This window comes from Curcuma longa, chromosome 10, assembly GCF_044706935.1.
Source record: "Curcuma longa cultivar G26 ecotype Majalengka, Jawa Barat chromosome 10, ITB_CL_G26_1.1, whole genome shotgun sequence".
Taxonomy (NCBI): domain Eukaryota; kingdom Viridiplantae; phylum Streptophyta; class Magnoliopsida; order Zingiberales; family Zingiberaceae; genus Curcuma; species Curcuma longa.
The window spans coordinates 7968727-7981222 of record NC_133870.1 but is presented as its reverse complement, the minus strand read 5'-3'; the positions used below and the strand labels follow the sequence as shown (position 1 = coordinate 7981222).

Sequence of the window (12496 nt, the reverse complement as noted above, 5' to 3'; positions counted from 1 at the left end):
CACTGGCGTCGCAGTGACTGTCTCCGCCGTTGCCTTGTCATTTCTGCCGACTTGTCGCAAACGCTTTTTATTTGGTTGCGGAAAATAGTAATCGAATCGGTCACATCGATGTCTGAATTTTGCTAAAAGGTACATTTATTTTTCGTATTATATTTTCCGATTACAAGCTGCTCTACCGCCAAATCAAGTTGTCAGAAGATTTTCTTTTGAAATTAAATATGTTTGTTAAAAAAAAAAGAGATTTTTTTTTCTAAAAAAATTAAAATTAACATGAAAAGGGGCGTTGCGAGAATCGAACTCGCGGCCTCTCGCACCCAAAGCGAGAATCATACCACTAGACCAAACGCCCGAATTACTCTAAACTTTTAACAAACTTTTTAGTACAATATTGAGCATATGGTTTTTTAAAAGGTACATTTATTTTTCGTATTATATTTTCCCATTACAAGCTGCCCTACCGCCAAATCAAGTTGTCAGAAGATTTTATTTGGAAACTAAATATGTTGTGTTAAAAAAAAAGAAAGTTTTTTTTTCTAAAAACGTTAAAATTAACATGAAAAGGGGCGTTGCGAGAATCGAACTCGCGGCCTCTCGCACCCAAAGCGAGAATCATACCACTAGACCAAACGCCCAAGTTATGCTAAACTTTTAATAACAAATTTTAATTCAATATTTTACATATGGTTTTTTCATTTTAATTTAAAAACGCCCCTTATTATTGTATTTTTTATTCCGAAAATATATTTATTCCAGCGTCCGGAAATATGATTATTACGACGTTATTAACGTAGTTGCCATAATATTTTTAAACAATTTTAATAAAAGTTGAAGTGATTTTAACTGTGACGACCAGCTTTAATCAAATTACTCCACATTTAAAGCAATTTTAATTAAATTTAATAATTTTAACTAATTTGACGAAGAATTTTTAAGTTATAAACACTACGTTATGAAGATGATGAACAGGTCTCTGAGTATTGCAAGCCCTGTAACTTTCAACACTGATCAAATCGAAGTCATTGAAACGTCAACTAAAATTGCTCAGGAGTCATATCAAACAACAATACTTTGGCTTAAATCAAATCAACCAACAGCCACCCTTCAAATACCTGGAACAAAGATCGTCAGCCAAGTTGAGACAGGCATTTCCCAACCACCTGCTGGAAGAATACTACAATGTCCCAAGGTCAGAATCCCATTCAAGTGTTTGGTCCAGTTGAAATTTTTAGAACAAGATGGCAAAGATGATGCCTTTTTTTCACAGAAAGTGTCCTATGCTTTATTGCATCTGGAGTGGTGAATCCAGATCATGCTTCTCAGTAATAACCCACATTTTTCGGCACTTCTGGTTCAGCAGCTGCGTTGCCATTCTCAAGGAACACAAGGCGACCTGAAACCGTTTGGAAAGATGATAGCAGTGTCATTCTACAAGTAAAGATCAATGCAAAGTAAAACAATCAGAAGCATGCTACTAATCAGTTTTAAGCACAATCGCCCATGTCAGAAGATAACTTCTGGAGAGAAAAAATGTTATTTTGCATAGAGAATGAATTAAGGAAGACTCCAAATCCAAAAGTTCTTCCTCGTTTAATCTAGGGCAGTTAAATCCACCCATATTTTCAGTTGGATATTTGATGTCAGAGAACTCTATGATGTGTTTGCAGATTGAGAAGCTAAAATCATTTCTAAACTGTAGTTCTAATAGGCTACTGGCCTTTTCTTTCGGAATGATAAGCATACAATTGGTGGCACAAGTTTATACTTATAGGTTAAAAATGGACAGTAATTTCTCAATGCTCGAAAACTAAAGCAACAGAAAAGGAAAGAGTGATACCGTCCCGTCGAATAGCAATTTCTCTTATTCGTCTAACTAAACCAGTAACTTGATCAGTGAAAATTTTAGTCTCAAGATTTCCCTCCACATATAAGATTGATCTGCATTAAAACAGAACAATAGATAATCACCACTGAATAGTAATTTTACCTTGAAAACACTGGCCAGATATAAGATGAAAACAAATCAATGTGACACACACAAAAAATGATGTGATCTGCATAAATGCAGCATACGCCATAATTTTGACACTACATAGCAGAAATATTATACTAGAACAGCTTCAGAAAATGTTGAAATGGTCCTCGCCGTTAATTCAAACGGCTTGACTTGGATGGACTAACAACAGTTCTTTATGATTTTGAGGAGGGTAGACAGTCATATTTGCTAAAGGTTAGTGCAGAACTTCAATTGGCAAATCATGATATTAGGTAGTAAAACCTTGTCTTACATATTCATCATGTTTTTAAGCATTGAAACCTTGCATTACATCTTTTGCAAGCCCAATATTCAAGTTGTTCTACTGAAACAGTTGAGTTACTGAGGTAGGATTAGTTCTTATACTTGAAATTCAAGAAAACAATAAGGTCAAGCTTCAAAAAAATATCACATTAGCTGATGCAGGAACTGATACTCTCGAACAACCATACACAAATCATGTATGTGTCTACTGACAAGGATAAATTTGTGAAACAATCACAAAGAGACTATTCTCAAATTTCTATCATGTGCTTCTTTGACGGAGGAAATTTTTGTAAAGAGCATTCAAAACTAATTATGTTCGGCTCAAAGTTATTGTAGTAAAAAGCAAACATAAACATATTATCACATTAAAGCATGCCACATCTAAAGATTATCAACATGGTGAAACCAAAATTGCAGTGGCAAAGTTTGTATATGGATCAATTTTCTTGCTTTTGAACTCCTTCACAATACCAAATAAACTCCAACAGAATCAGAACACTATCAGATAATATTAACTTCAACTAACCCTGGCTTGACGTGCTTGAGAGCTAGGTTGCCAAGCCGATCGGGGTACACACTGACCCTGTGCCACTGAACGGAGCATCGATTGGCGTAGTCTCTCGGCTCCTCGTTGTCAAGGGGGCGGCGATTATTCCGGATTCCGCCCGTCCCCAGCGAAAAGAGCACCACAGAGTGTCCACTCCTGAGATATTTCTGCACCGGCTGCTGCCCAACCTTCCCCACGAGAATCGCCTGCGAGGCAAACAGATCTCCGTATTTAGATTTTAGATTTATGAAATGACTCGCTGCAAAGCAATACCTTATAGACGCCTTGATCGAGGCCGTTCTCGAGGGGGCGCTGGAAAGGGGCGCGCCGCTGGGGGTTCTCGTTCCCAGCGGCCGCGTCGTCCGGATGAGGAAAAGACTCTTCGGGGTCTGCATCAGAGCAGTTTCCAGCAGATAGCGGAGTGCAGTAGGAGCGGCGAGAAGCGGCGCCGAGGAGGAGCTGCTGGCGGAGGCCAAGTACCGGAGAGCGCTCGAGCAGGCGCTTGGAAATGGAGGCGAAGGCAGAGAAGGAAGAGGAAGAAGACATTTGCAGGTAAAAACCAAAAGGAATGCTTTTCGCCTCTCTGTCGTAGATAGTAAACCCTAGAAATGGAGGCGGAGGGTTTTGACTACAACCCTGCCACTGGTTCTATAAAATAGTTATTTTTTTCTTCAAATAAATATTTTTTTAAAAATAAATCATCTATAACTTATAAATATATAATATTTAAAAATTGAGTTTTAAAATATTCAATTTAAACTTTAATCTCTTTATTATTATTTTTAAATATTTTACCGTAGAGCTAATATATTTTTATAACTTTTTTATATATAATCATGTCCTATTAGTTTCATACTTTATTTAGTCTCCTATAAGATTTATATATTTATTAAACAATAACAGTTTACTCTGTTCATATTTAATTTTTTAAATCTAAATTTACATTAATAAATTTTGATTAAAATATAACATTTTAAAAATCCTATTAAGTATAATCATGTTCTTTCTATTTTAATTATAAATTTTAATTTATTTTTTAAGTATTTCAGGCTCATATCAATTAGGTGAGTATGTCACATTGGTCCAAAGCATAATTGAATTAATTATGATGGAAGCAAAGTTATTAGAGTGGACAACTCACTTTGAGACTCATATCAAATGAGTTTCAGTGGACATTTTGAGTTTGGTTGAGCATTTTGAGTAGTTTCAGTGGCTCATGTCAAGTGCACTTTATTACAAAACTCACTTTGAGTGTGAGCTTGAAGAGAAAGATATAGTCGAATTGGACATGGGGCGATTCGTAGGGTCGACAATCATAGCAATGCCCTACCACCTAGGGGCATGCTCGGTACTTGATTTATCCGTCTATATCTCATTGTGGAACCAATGTACTGAGCTATTTGAGATGAATGAAATCTCAATTTTGTTAGATTGAAAAGGAGAGTGGCTTGAGGAAATGTTGAGTAATTTTATAACAAAATAGGGGAGATTTGATTATTATAACAACACACTATCAATTTTGAGAATTGGATGTCTTCCTCTTCCACATTGTTTAGTAGAGTAATTTTATAACAAAATAGGGGGGGGGATTTGAGATTTGATTATTACAATATCAATCGTAATTTTGAGAATTGGATGTCTTCCTCTTCCACATGGTTTTCCCCCTCACAATCTCTGCGTCCTTTTTCTCCCCTTTGATTTGAAGGAGATGTGTATACTTTGTCGGCCATTTGTCAAATGTTCCCAACAATCCACTACCATCAAGAATCTCAGGAGCGAGAGAGAATCCCGTGAGGATTCTTATGTTCTTGTCGCACGGGATGGATTCTTCATCTGGTTCACAAATAGATTCCACCGTATCTGAACTGTCGCACTCTCTTCTGTACTCCAAGATAATGCTCGAGAGTTGATGATTTTCCATGAATTGATCAGGAATAGTCTGTAAAATTAAATGAATCATCAAAGTTAGTCATCGATCTCTAAGGTTTTGATTCATCAAATGTTTAATTGTTTACCTCAAGCATCCACCTCACATACTTCACATTGTTTACGTGGTGGTTCATGTCCAAATCACTCCATTTTGGCTACAAAATTAGTACGAAAGATCAAAGTAATTCATGCCATTTTAGACTATCGATCACTCAGTCACTCGCTCACTCACTCACCTTCAAGTTGGAGTTCACATACTTTGCATTGTCATAGAGCTTGTCGATCTTCTCGAGTGCCTCCTCTTGGACCGACCGTGTTTCGACAAACCAAGGAGAGATCTCATCCCTCACCTCTTCGGGCATCTTCGAAAGCCGCCTAGTTTCTTGGTTCATCATCGCCCAAGTGCTACGACCCGACCCGACCCATCAAAAGACCTATGAAAGAAAAACCAACCAAAATTGAACCTATATACCTTGTGGCTCGACAAAAGACTCGTTCGGTGAGACGACTTCGAATCAACCAATCCCTTCTCATCCCATTCTTCCCTGATGCTCCGACCCAAGTGTCGATCTCCACCACCTCTCCCCTGTCAATAAATTAATAAGATGAAAGAACATGGCTCGATCTGCAAGAAACTATATAATCATGGTATGATCAGACAGTAGCCCCCTGGGCATAACTGAGTTGGTTACGATAACAGAGTTATAGAGGGTAAGGATTTGAATCTCGACGAAGCCGGACAATACCCTCTTCTGTCATGGTTAACTGTAGTTTCTCGATTTAACTCCTCACAAATGATCGTGGGACCGACCGTGTGAAGCGGCTGGGATAGTAAATTTCACTTTTTTGTAGAAAAAATGGTATAATCAGACAGATATATGAACTCTTTACCAAATTGGGTACTCGTCGACCAGGACGTGCATTCTCGTCACCACCCAAATCAGGTTGTTCCTCATCATCCCATGAGTAGCTCCGAATCCATCCCCCAGCAAACCAGACATCCAAACATGATTCAGAGCCGTTTCCTGATCCAGACAAATCTCTCAAGAACACGCCATGAACATATCATCTTCATCTTCAGCTTCAGTTTCAGTTTCAGTATTCACCTGGAGGAGATTGAGGATGGTCTCCAGCGTCGCGGTTTTGTCGGGCCCGATCTCGTAGGACCGGATCACCACCGTCTGCCGGTACCTGACGCCGCCGTCGATGATCACGCCCTGCCGGAACGGGTCCACCAGCTGCTTCTCCCTCGGAATGTTCTGTCGCGCGATCGCCGCGTCCTTGTCGGTGACGACGGCGCTGAGTGGATACGCCACCTCGGTGGCCGCTGCCTTGAGGCCGTGGAGCGAGCCGCTTCCATTCACTGCGACGGAGCTCTTCTTGTTAGATCCGCCGCCGCCGCCGCCGCCGCTGCTCTCCTTGCTGGAGCAGCATTTAGCAGCGCAGTGCAGAGCACGAGAGACGGAAGCCATGCAGAATTCGAGAGGGAGAGAAGAGAGAGAAGCCAAACCGATCGATTGAAGAGACGGAAGACTGCGCCGGAGTGGATTTAAAGCTGATAGCTGGACGGAGAGGGCAACAAATTCAAAGAGGGAAAGGCCTCAGAAGGATCACCATTGGAGGCGTATTAAAACAACAAGGTGGCTGGTTTTGTCTCCGAGTGTGCAGGAAGAACAATCGTGTTCCTTGTGTGACTCAAAATCTATGCATGAGTGTCTAGGAACAATCACTAGGACAGCCAAGAACTTCGACATTATGTTATTTAATTCCTTCGTTCGTATAAAATAAATGAGCAATTTTGACAGTATCCACGTTGCAGCCTGACAGAATCCACGTTGTGGAGACGTAATTCCCCAGGGACTGATGATTGATTCCGACGGTAGAGAAGCAAAAACAAGCGAGCCATTCTGTTTCGCTTTATTGATTCTGTTTCTGTTTCGATAGATAATAAGAGGGGTTTCAAACATCTGTCCGATTAGAATCTAAATGATCAATTGGCTTGTATGGATTGATGAATGTTCCGGGGCATAGTTGAATTGATTAGGATGGAACAGAATTATTGAAATAGGTAAGGATTTGAAGTTGAAATAATACTTTCCTCCATCTGATCAATTATAAATTTTCAATTAACCTCTTTATAAATCAAATTTTTAATATATATTTATATTTATTTAAAATTTAAAATAAATTTATATATATTAAAAAAATAATTTATTAAATATATATAAATATAATTTGTTAATTTTATTTTTTAAAATTTAAATAAATATATATATTTTAATAAAATAATTTGTTAAATTAATAAATATAATTTTTTAAATTTTATTTTTTAAATTTAAAATATTAAATTAAAATTTATTAAATTAATTAACCTCCATTCCTAGATTATAATTTATTTGTTGATATGACAATGATACTGTATTTATTTAAAAATCGATTATAACTTAAATTTAATTTTGAACTGTACCAGCCCCTTCCTATTCCACTGCCCCTGTCGCGTCCTCGTCCATATGAATCCTTTTACAAGCAAACCAAATTACATATGGAAAGTACCTAATCCTTCGGCAAATTAAAGTTTCCTTCCAGCTATGTAAATCCCTTTCGGCAACATATACTGATCCGATCTGAGATCAAGGATAAAGAAACTATCAATTAGTGGTTTGTGATGGTTCGATGCTCCAAGGAATCTCTGCTGTAATCAAAGAGAATTAGAATGGAGATCGAGATAGTTCTCTTTTTATACTACGTCCTTGGTGAAATGGATGGCACCCATGACTCCTCAATTCTCCATGTTGAAGTTAAGAGCGTCACATAATCACACGTCCTCCTCATTTCATGGCCCACATTGTCCCACGTCTTTCTCATTTTAGTTTAATAGTAGTGCCTCATGTTCATCATGTTATTGATTGGTCTTGTCCTCCCTATTCGGGCGTTGAGTGGTAGGGGTCTCGAAGTCGAGCGTTATGTAACAGGGGATCCAAAATTGAGAATTGGGAGCTGAGTGATATGGATGTCAAAGTCGAGTGTTGAGTGGTAGTGCATGTCGCCGCTGCATCGGATCCGGTCGGTTAAACGTGAGTCTAGCTCAACTTGAATGCGACTCAAAAGTTCTTGATTTGAGATCTCCCCGGTAGCTAACTAGATTGTCAACGGTCTAATCGAGAAGAAGCTTGATTTGTCTTGACTCGAGTTTTATACCTTGATCAGGTCTGACTCTATCTGACTTCTAACATACAGCTCAGCTTGACTTTTAACTTTGCTGTGCCACATGGAACCAAATTATCTCCATCACATCATATGCTAAGTAGTTTTTTCTTACGTTGCAACTTTCATATTCTCTTACATGTTACAAATAAGTTTGTTTCAGTAATCTCGAAGAACATTTAGGAAGAAAAAAGAGTTAATTACAAATGGCAAGATATTTTTAACCAGGAATATTTCTGATTCAAGATCTTGACAATGCTCGTTCATTGAACTTTTCTAAGACAGATTCTCTCACATATATAAGAAATAGTGATGCTACATAAACCAATGCTAGCTAGCTAGCTGCATCGATCGACCTCTCGTTGATACAATGCCATGAGACAGAGAGAACATGCACTGTTATATGAGCTTGGCTTTTATGGGTTCATGAATGACTGCGTTGACAGCCCTCATCATCTCTTTCGGAGACGTAAATGCGTCGTTGTCCATGTAGAAGAAGTGCAGTATTCTGCACGTCTTCCAGAAGAAATCCTTGCAAGGCCTGGGAACAACGCTCCCATCTTGTTGCACCACCATTCTCAAGAGCTCGGTCCTGGCGGACTCTATTTCCCCTTGCATCTGCTGCTTTGCTTCTTCTTCGGACGTCAAACCTCCACTGTGGAGAACGCGTAGTGATACGCCATTCATCTTCCCTTCTTTATCTTCTCTCTGCCGATCGAAAAAAAATAAATCCAACTTTACGCACAGCAATGTGTGATATGTAGTTTCTGAGCTAAAGTTTTTAAGAACAAATTGTTTCTCTTACTTGGAAACTTTGCATGTCGTTGAGCAGTCGCCCACATATGTTCACTAATCGGAACAAATTCTCGCATTCTGTATCTCTGACGGCAGATTCAGGAAGTTCTGGCACAAGAAAATAGAGTGTTGGGAGAATAATTGTTTCGATGCCAAAGGACACAAACCCATTCTTCATGTACTCATCCAGCGAAGGGACTTCCTTGGTTATCCGCCACTCGGCCTCTCTCATCGCGGCATTCATCAACCTAAGCCACTGACGATATATACGAATATACGATCATCTGTCACAATCTTAATTGTGCTAAAATCATAAAAAGAAGGAAAAGAAATGAAGTCTTCAGATCTTACTGCCTCAACTAAATGGTGGGTGATAGCTCGCTTCTGCAATGCTGATGCCTTGGTCCCAAGATCATTGATTGTGTTGAACAAAGCAGAAAAAATGATGTTAACTTGTTCAGAATGGATCTCCTTTTCCCAATTTTCATCCCACCTATATCAATAGCAAAAGGAGATTAATTTGCTTGTGAACCTTTTAGAGAACAATATATATAATGCAAGATCAAATAACAGGGAAACAGCACAGACTTCTCAACCAACGAAATAAGATCGCGAAGCTCCTCTATAGATCCCTCAGTGTCAAAGAAGTCGTCAACCACAGTGTTGAGGATACTGTTTTTGGCCCAAGATATGCGAGCATCACTCATTTGAGGAGAGAAAAGTATTGCAGCAGCAGCAAAATAGCAAAAAATATGCCTTTGCCGGCCAAATTCCAGTTGATCTAGTTTGTTATCTTTCACCCAACTATCAAATTCAAGAAATATGATCACTAAAAGAGCAAAAGAGGAGGATTAAACTATCTAGTCATGTACACAATAGAACACTAGTGAGCATACTTGTCAAGCATTTGGAGTTCTTCCTGATATCTACGCTGAGAAGTTTCGAAGGAACCCAATGCCAATTCCACTAGATCACTATCCTTTATGCTATAACGCCTATTTACAGGTTAAAAAAAAAAAATCAGTAGCATAATGCAGAAAACTGATGAAGGTATATATCATTTTTGCCTTTCATTCATATTCAAATCTTACTTGTATGAAGTCTTGAGAACTTGTAAGTTGTCAAGAGTGAAGTTCTCAATGGTACTTTTATGCTCTAAACGTTCCACATTCGTCCAAATTGGAAATTTTAGAGCATAATCCACCTGAACAAAACTTCAAATTTCTGAATGTTCAGACATGGTTTTTCTTTGCAAGTAAGTAATCAAAAGGCAATCGACCATTTACCTCTTGTAAACCAATCTGGTTTCTCGGATTTCGGTTGGTGGTTAATGCTTCTTTCAGAAACACTCTTGACCAGGAGGCTAATTTGTCTAAACCTTGCTCGTTGGGAAATATTTTGATCTGTGATGCCTTGTACAATTCCAATACAGTGTTCACATCCTTCAGATATCCTTCCAATGTATTGTTAAAATAGTGCTCATCATCACCGAGCTGACTTAAGCAATCTGCACCACATCAAACCACCATCATTGTCACCAATAAGTATCATACATTTGATTCATGATAGACATATAATAATCACCTGAAGATACATTGTATCCATTCAATCGAAGAAGGCGAAATGCCTTGGCACATGTAGCTATATCTGAATGGATTTCTTCCTCTTCGAGTAACCAGCTTCTGCATAAGTCAAAAGGAAGCTTTGTTTAAAACGAATCACAATTAATTGCAAGAATTAATATTTAGCAGTGCACCTATATGTTTTATCCAAGATGCTCTTTATCTCAAGTCTGAAGTGCTCGGCTATTCCCAACTTTTCAATACTGTCAATCAGATGAAGATGTGTATGCACATCCACAGGATATAATGTAGGAACTGTGAAGAACCACAAGCAGATTTAAAGTAATAAATGTGTAAAAATTAGTAAACTCACTTCCATCATCATAAAATGTGGGAATTCGATCACCTGAACCGTCGTCAAACTTCAATAGAAGAGAATGCAAGTATTCATGTGCCTTAGAATCATAACGATGCATCATTGCAGCAGCAGTTGTGGCAGGTGAATTGAACAATGATCCATTTTTTCGCTGATATTTCATAGATTCCTTCCAGTCATGTGCATTCCCTAATCCTTCGGCAACATAGGCTAAGTAGGTTTCTCTTGCGTTGCAACTTCCTTGTTCTCTTACATGTTACAAACAAGTCTGTTTCAGTAATCTCAAAGAACATTTAAGAAGAAAAAAGAGTTACAAATGGCAAGATTTTTATAAATATGAGTTCAACAAAAGACCAACAATTTTTTGTGATGCAATTTATATATGCTTACAAACAGAAAATAGGAACAGTTTGTGTTCTAAACGACAACTTAGTCTAAGTACAATTCCAACCTGATTAGTTGTGCATTTCGTCGGCCAAGCATGCTACCTATCTGATGATGTTCTATAGGAACATCTAAACCGATGTTGATGGCATATTCAAACATGCCTGGAAATACAATATCGAAGCCAATTGGCGACTGCAAGTGCTCATCCAAAATGGATGCAGAATTACTCCCAATAAAATCCAGACCTGCAGTAACAACATGACTAATCATTTAGCATCTACAGATCATTCAACACTGTTTATCATCAGCACTTACCCTTCCTGACTTGTTCCTGACCAACTTTCCAGCGTTGGAGGGCGATTACACAAGCTAATGTCGAAGACAGGTAGTCTTTAACAAGAAAAGGTTGGAAGTGATCGAGTCCCCAAGATCCATCAGAATGTTGATGCTTTAGTATCCAATCAAGGCATTGTGGAAAGCATGGATGGGTAGGAGAAGTTGGAGAAGGGACCATTGCTACCCACGCAGTGTCATAAGATGAAGCTGATAGTTGGATCTTCTCGAATTGCATACTGATTCTTCTTTCAATTGATCCTCCCTGCTGGCACTAGAATAAATTTGAAACTTATTTGATATACAACAAAGATCACCATCATACTTAGACGATCGATAAATATGAACAAAACTGCCACTTACCATACGTGTTTTGCTGCCACTGCTATGCATCTTGTGTCCTAGATCAAGTGCTGCACCAATTAGCAGGAATACAAGGATTATTACGAGAGAATTTTGTTAGAAACATCCATCCTTTTACTTTTACTGGTGAAAGATTTTAAGTGGTTTTCTATTTATGATAGATCCTTGCAATAGACCTGCCCATAGACCGGGTCCAACTCAAACTTGGCCAAAATCTGGATCAACGGGTCGGTTATCTGTTGATCTAGTTTAACGGGTTAGACCCGTAATCGATCTATCTAGAGACGAACCAGTTAAGGATTGGACTCTCTAATTAATTAGCGAATCGACAATTCAACTGCTGATTGAGTCATCCAATAATTTTATAATATTTTAGTAATACTAATTTTTCAATCAATTTATATTGAATTCTTTAATGTAAGATTATTCTATTTTTTTATTAAAGCTAATTTACAACCTTAAATTCTTTGATCGAGACTATTGTACTTTTTAACTTATTAAATTTATTAATATCATTTAACTTTGTTAATTATTCATTAGTTTTTTTATCATTTTATTTATTTAATATTGAGTTTATAAAAATTAGTTGACTTTTATGATATATTCAATAATAAATTTATTAAGAAATATAATTTATTTAATAAAAATATTTTATGAAGATTATCGTGAAACATATAAGATTAATTAAAAGATTAAATATA

General features: G+C 37.8%; 1 protein-coding gene and 2 non-coding genes across 3 annotated transcripts; all 3 read right to left on the bottom strand.

The window, feature by feature from the left end:
• Window positions 1-277: 277 nt before the first annotated feature.
• TRNAP-UGG (transfer RNA proline (anticodon UGG)) lies at window positions 278-349 on the bottom strand. The gene has a single exon. It is a non-coding gene; the product is annotated as a tRNA-Pro (tRNA).
• Window positions 350-560: 211 nt separating this feature from the next.
• On the bottom strand, window positions 561-632 carry TRNAP-UGG (transfer RNA proline (anticodon UGG)). Its single transcript has one exon. It is a non-coding gene; the product is annotated as a tRNA-Pro (tRNA).
• Window positions 633-1016: 384 nt separating this feature from the next.
• Window positions 1017-11827, bottom strand: LOC141835588 (ent-kaur-16-ene synthase, chloroplastic-like). Its single transcript, XM_074722978.1, has 23 exons — window positions 11796-11827; window positions 11415-11706; window positions 11164-11344; window positions 10743-10960; window positions 10531-10651; window positions 10359-10456; window positions 10061-10281; window positions 9866-9978; window positions 9671-9769; window positions 9363-9578; window positions 9126-9267; window positions 8785-9030; window positions 8389-8687; window positions 5882-6197; window positions 5667-5800; window positions 5248-5361; window positions 5012-5180; window positions 4862-4930; window positions 4516-4785; window positions 3120-3494; window positions 2826-3052; window positions 1835-1935; window positions 1017-1390 (listed from the first exon to the last, which is right to left on the bottom strand). The coding sequence occupies exons 1-23, from the start codon at window positions 11823-11825 to the stop codon at window positions 1317-1319; spliced, it is 4125 nt and encodes a 1374-aa protein (XP_074579079.1). The 5' UTR covers window positions 11826-11827; the 3' UTR covers window positions 1017-1316.
• Between the last annotated feature and the right edge of the window lie 669 nt (window positions 11828-12496).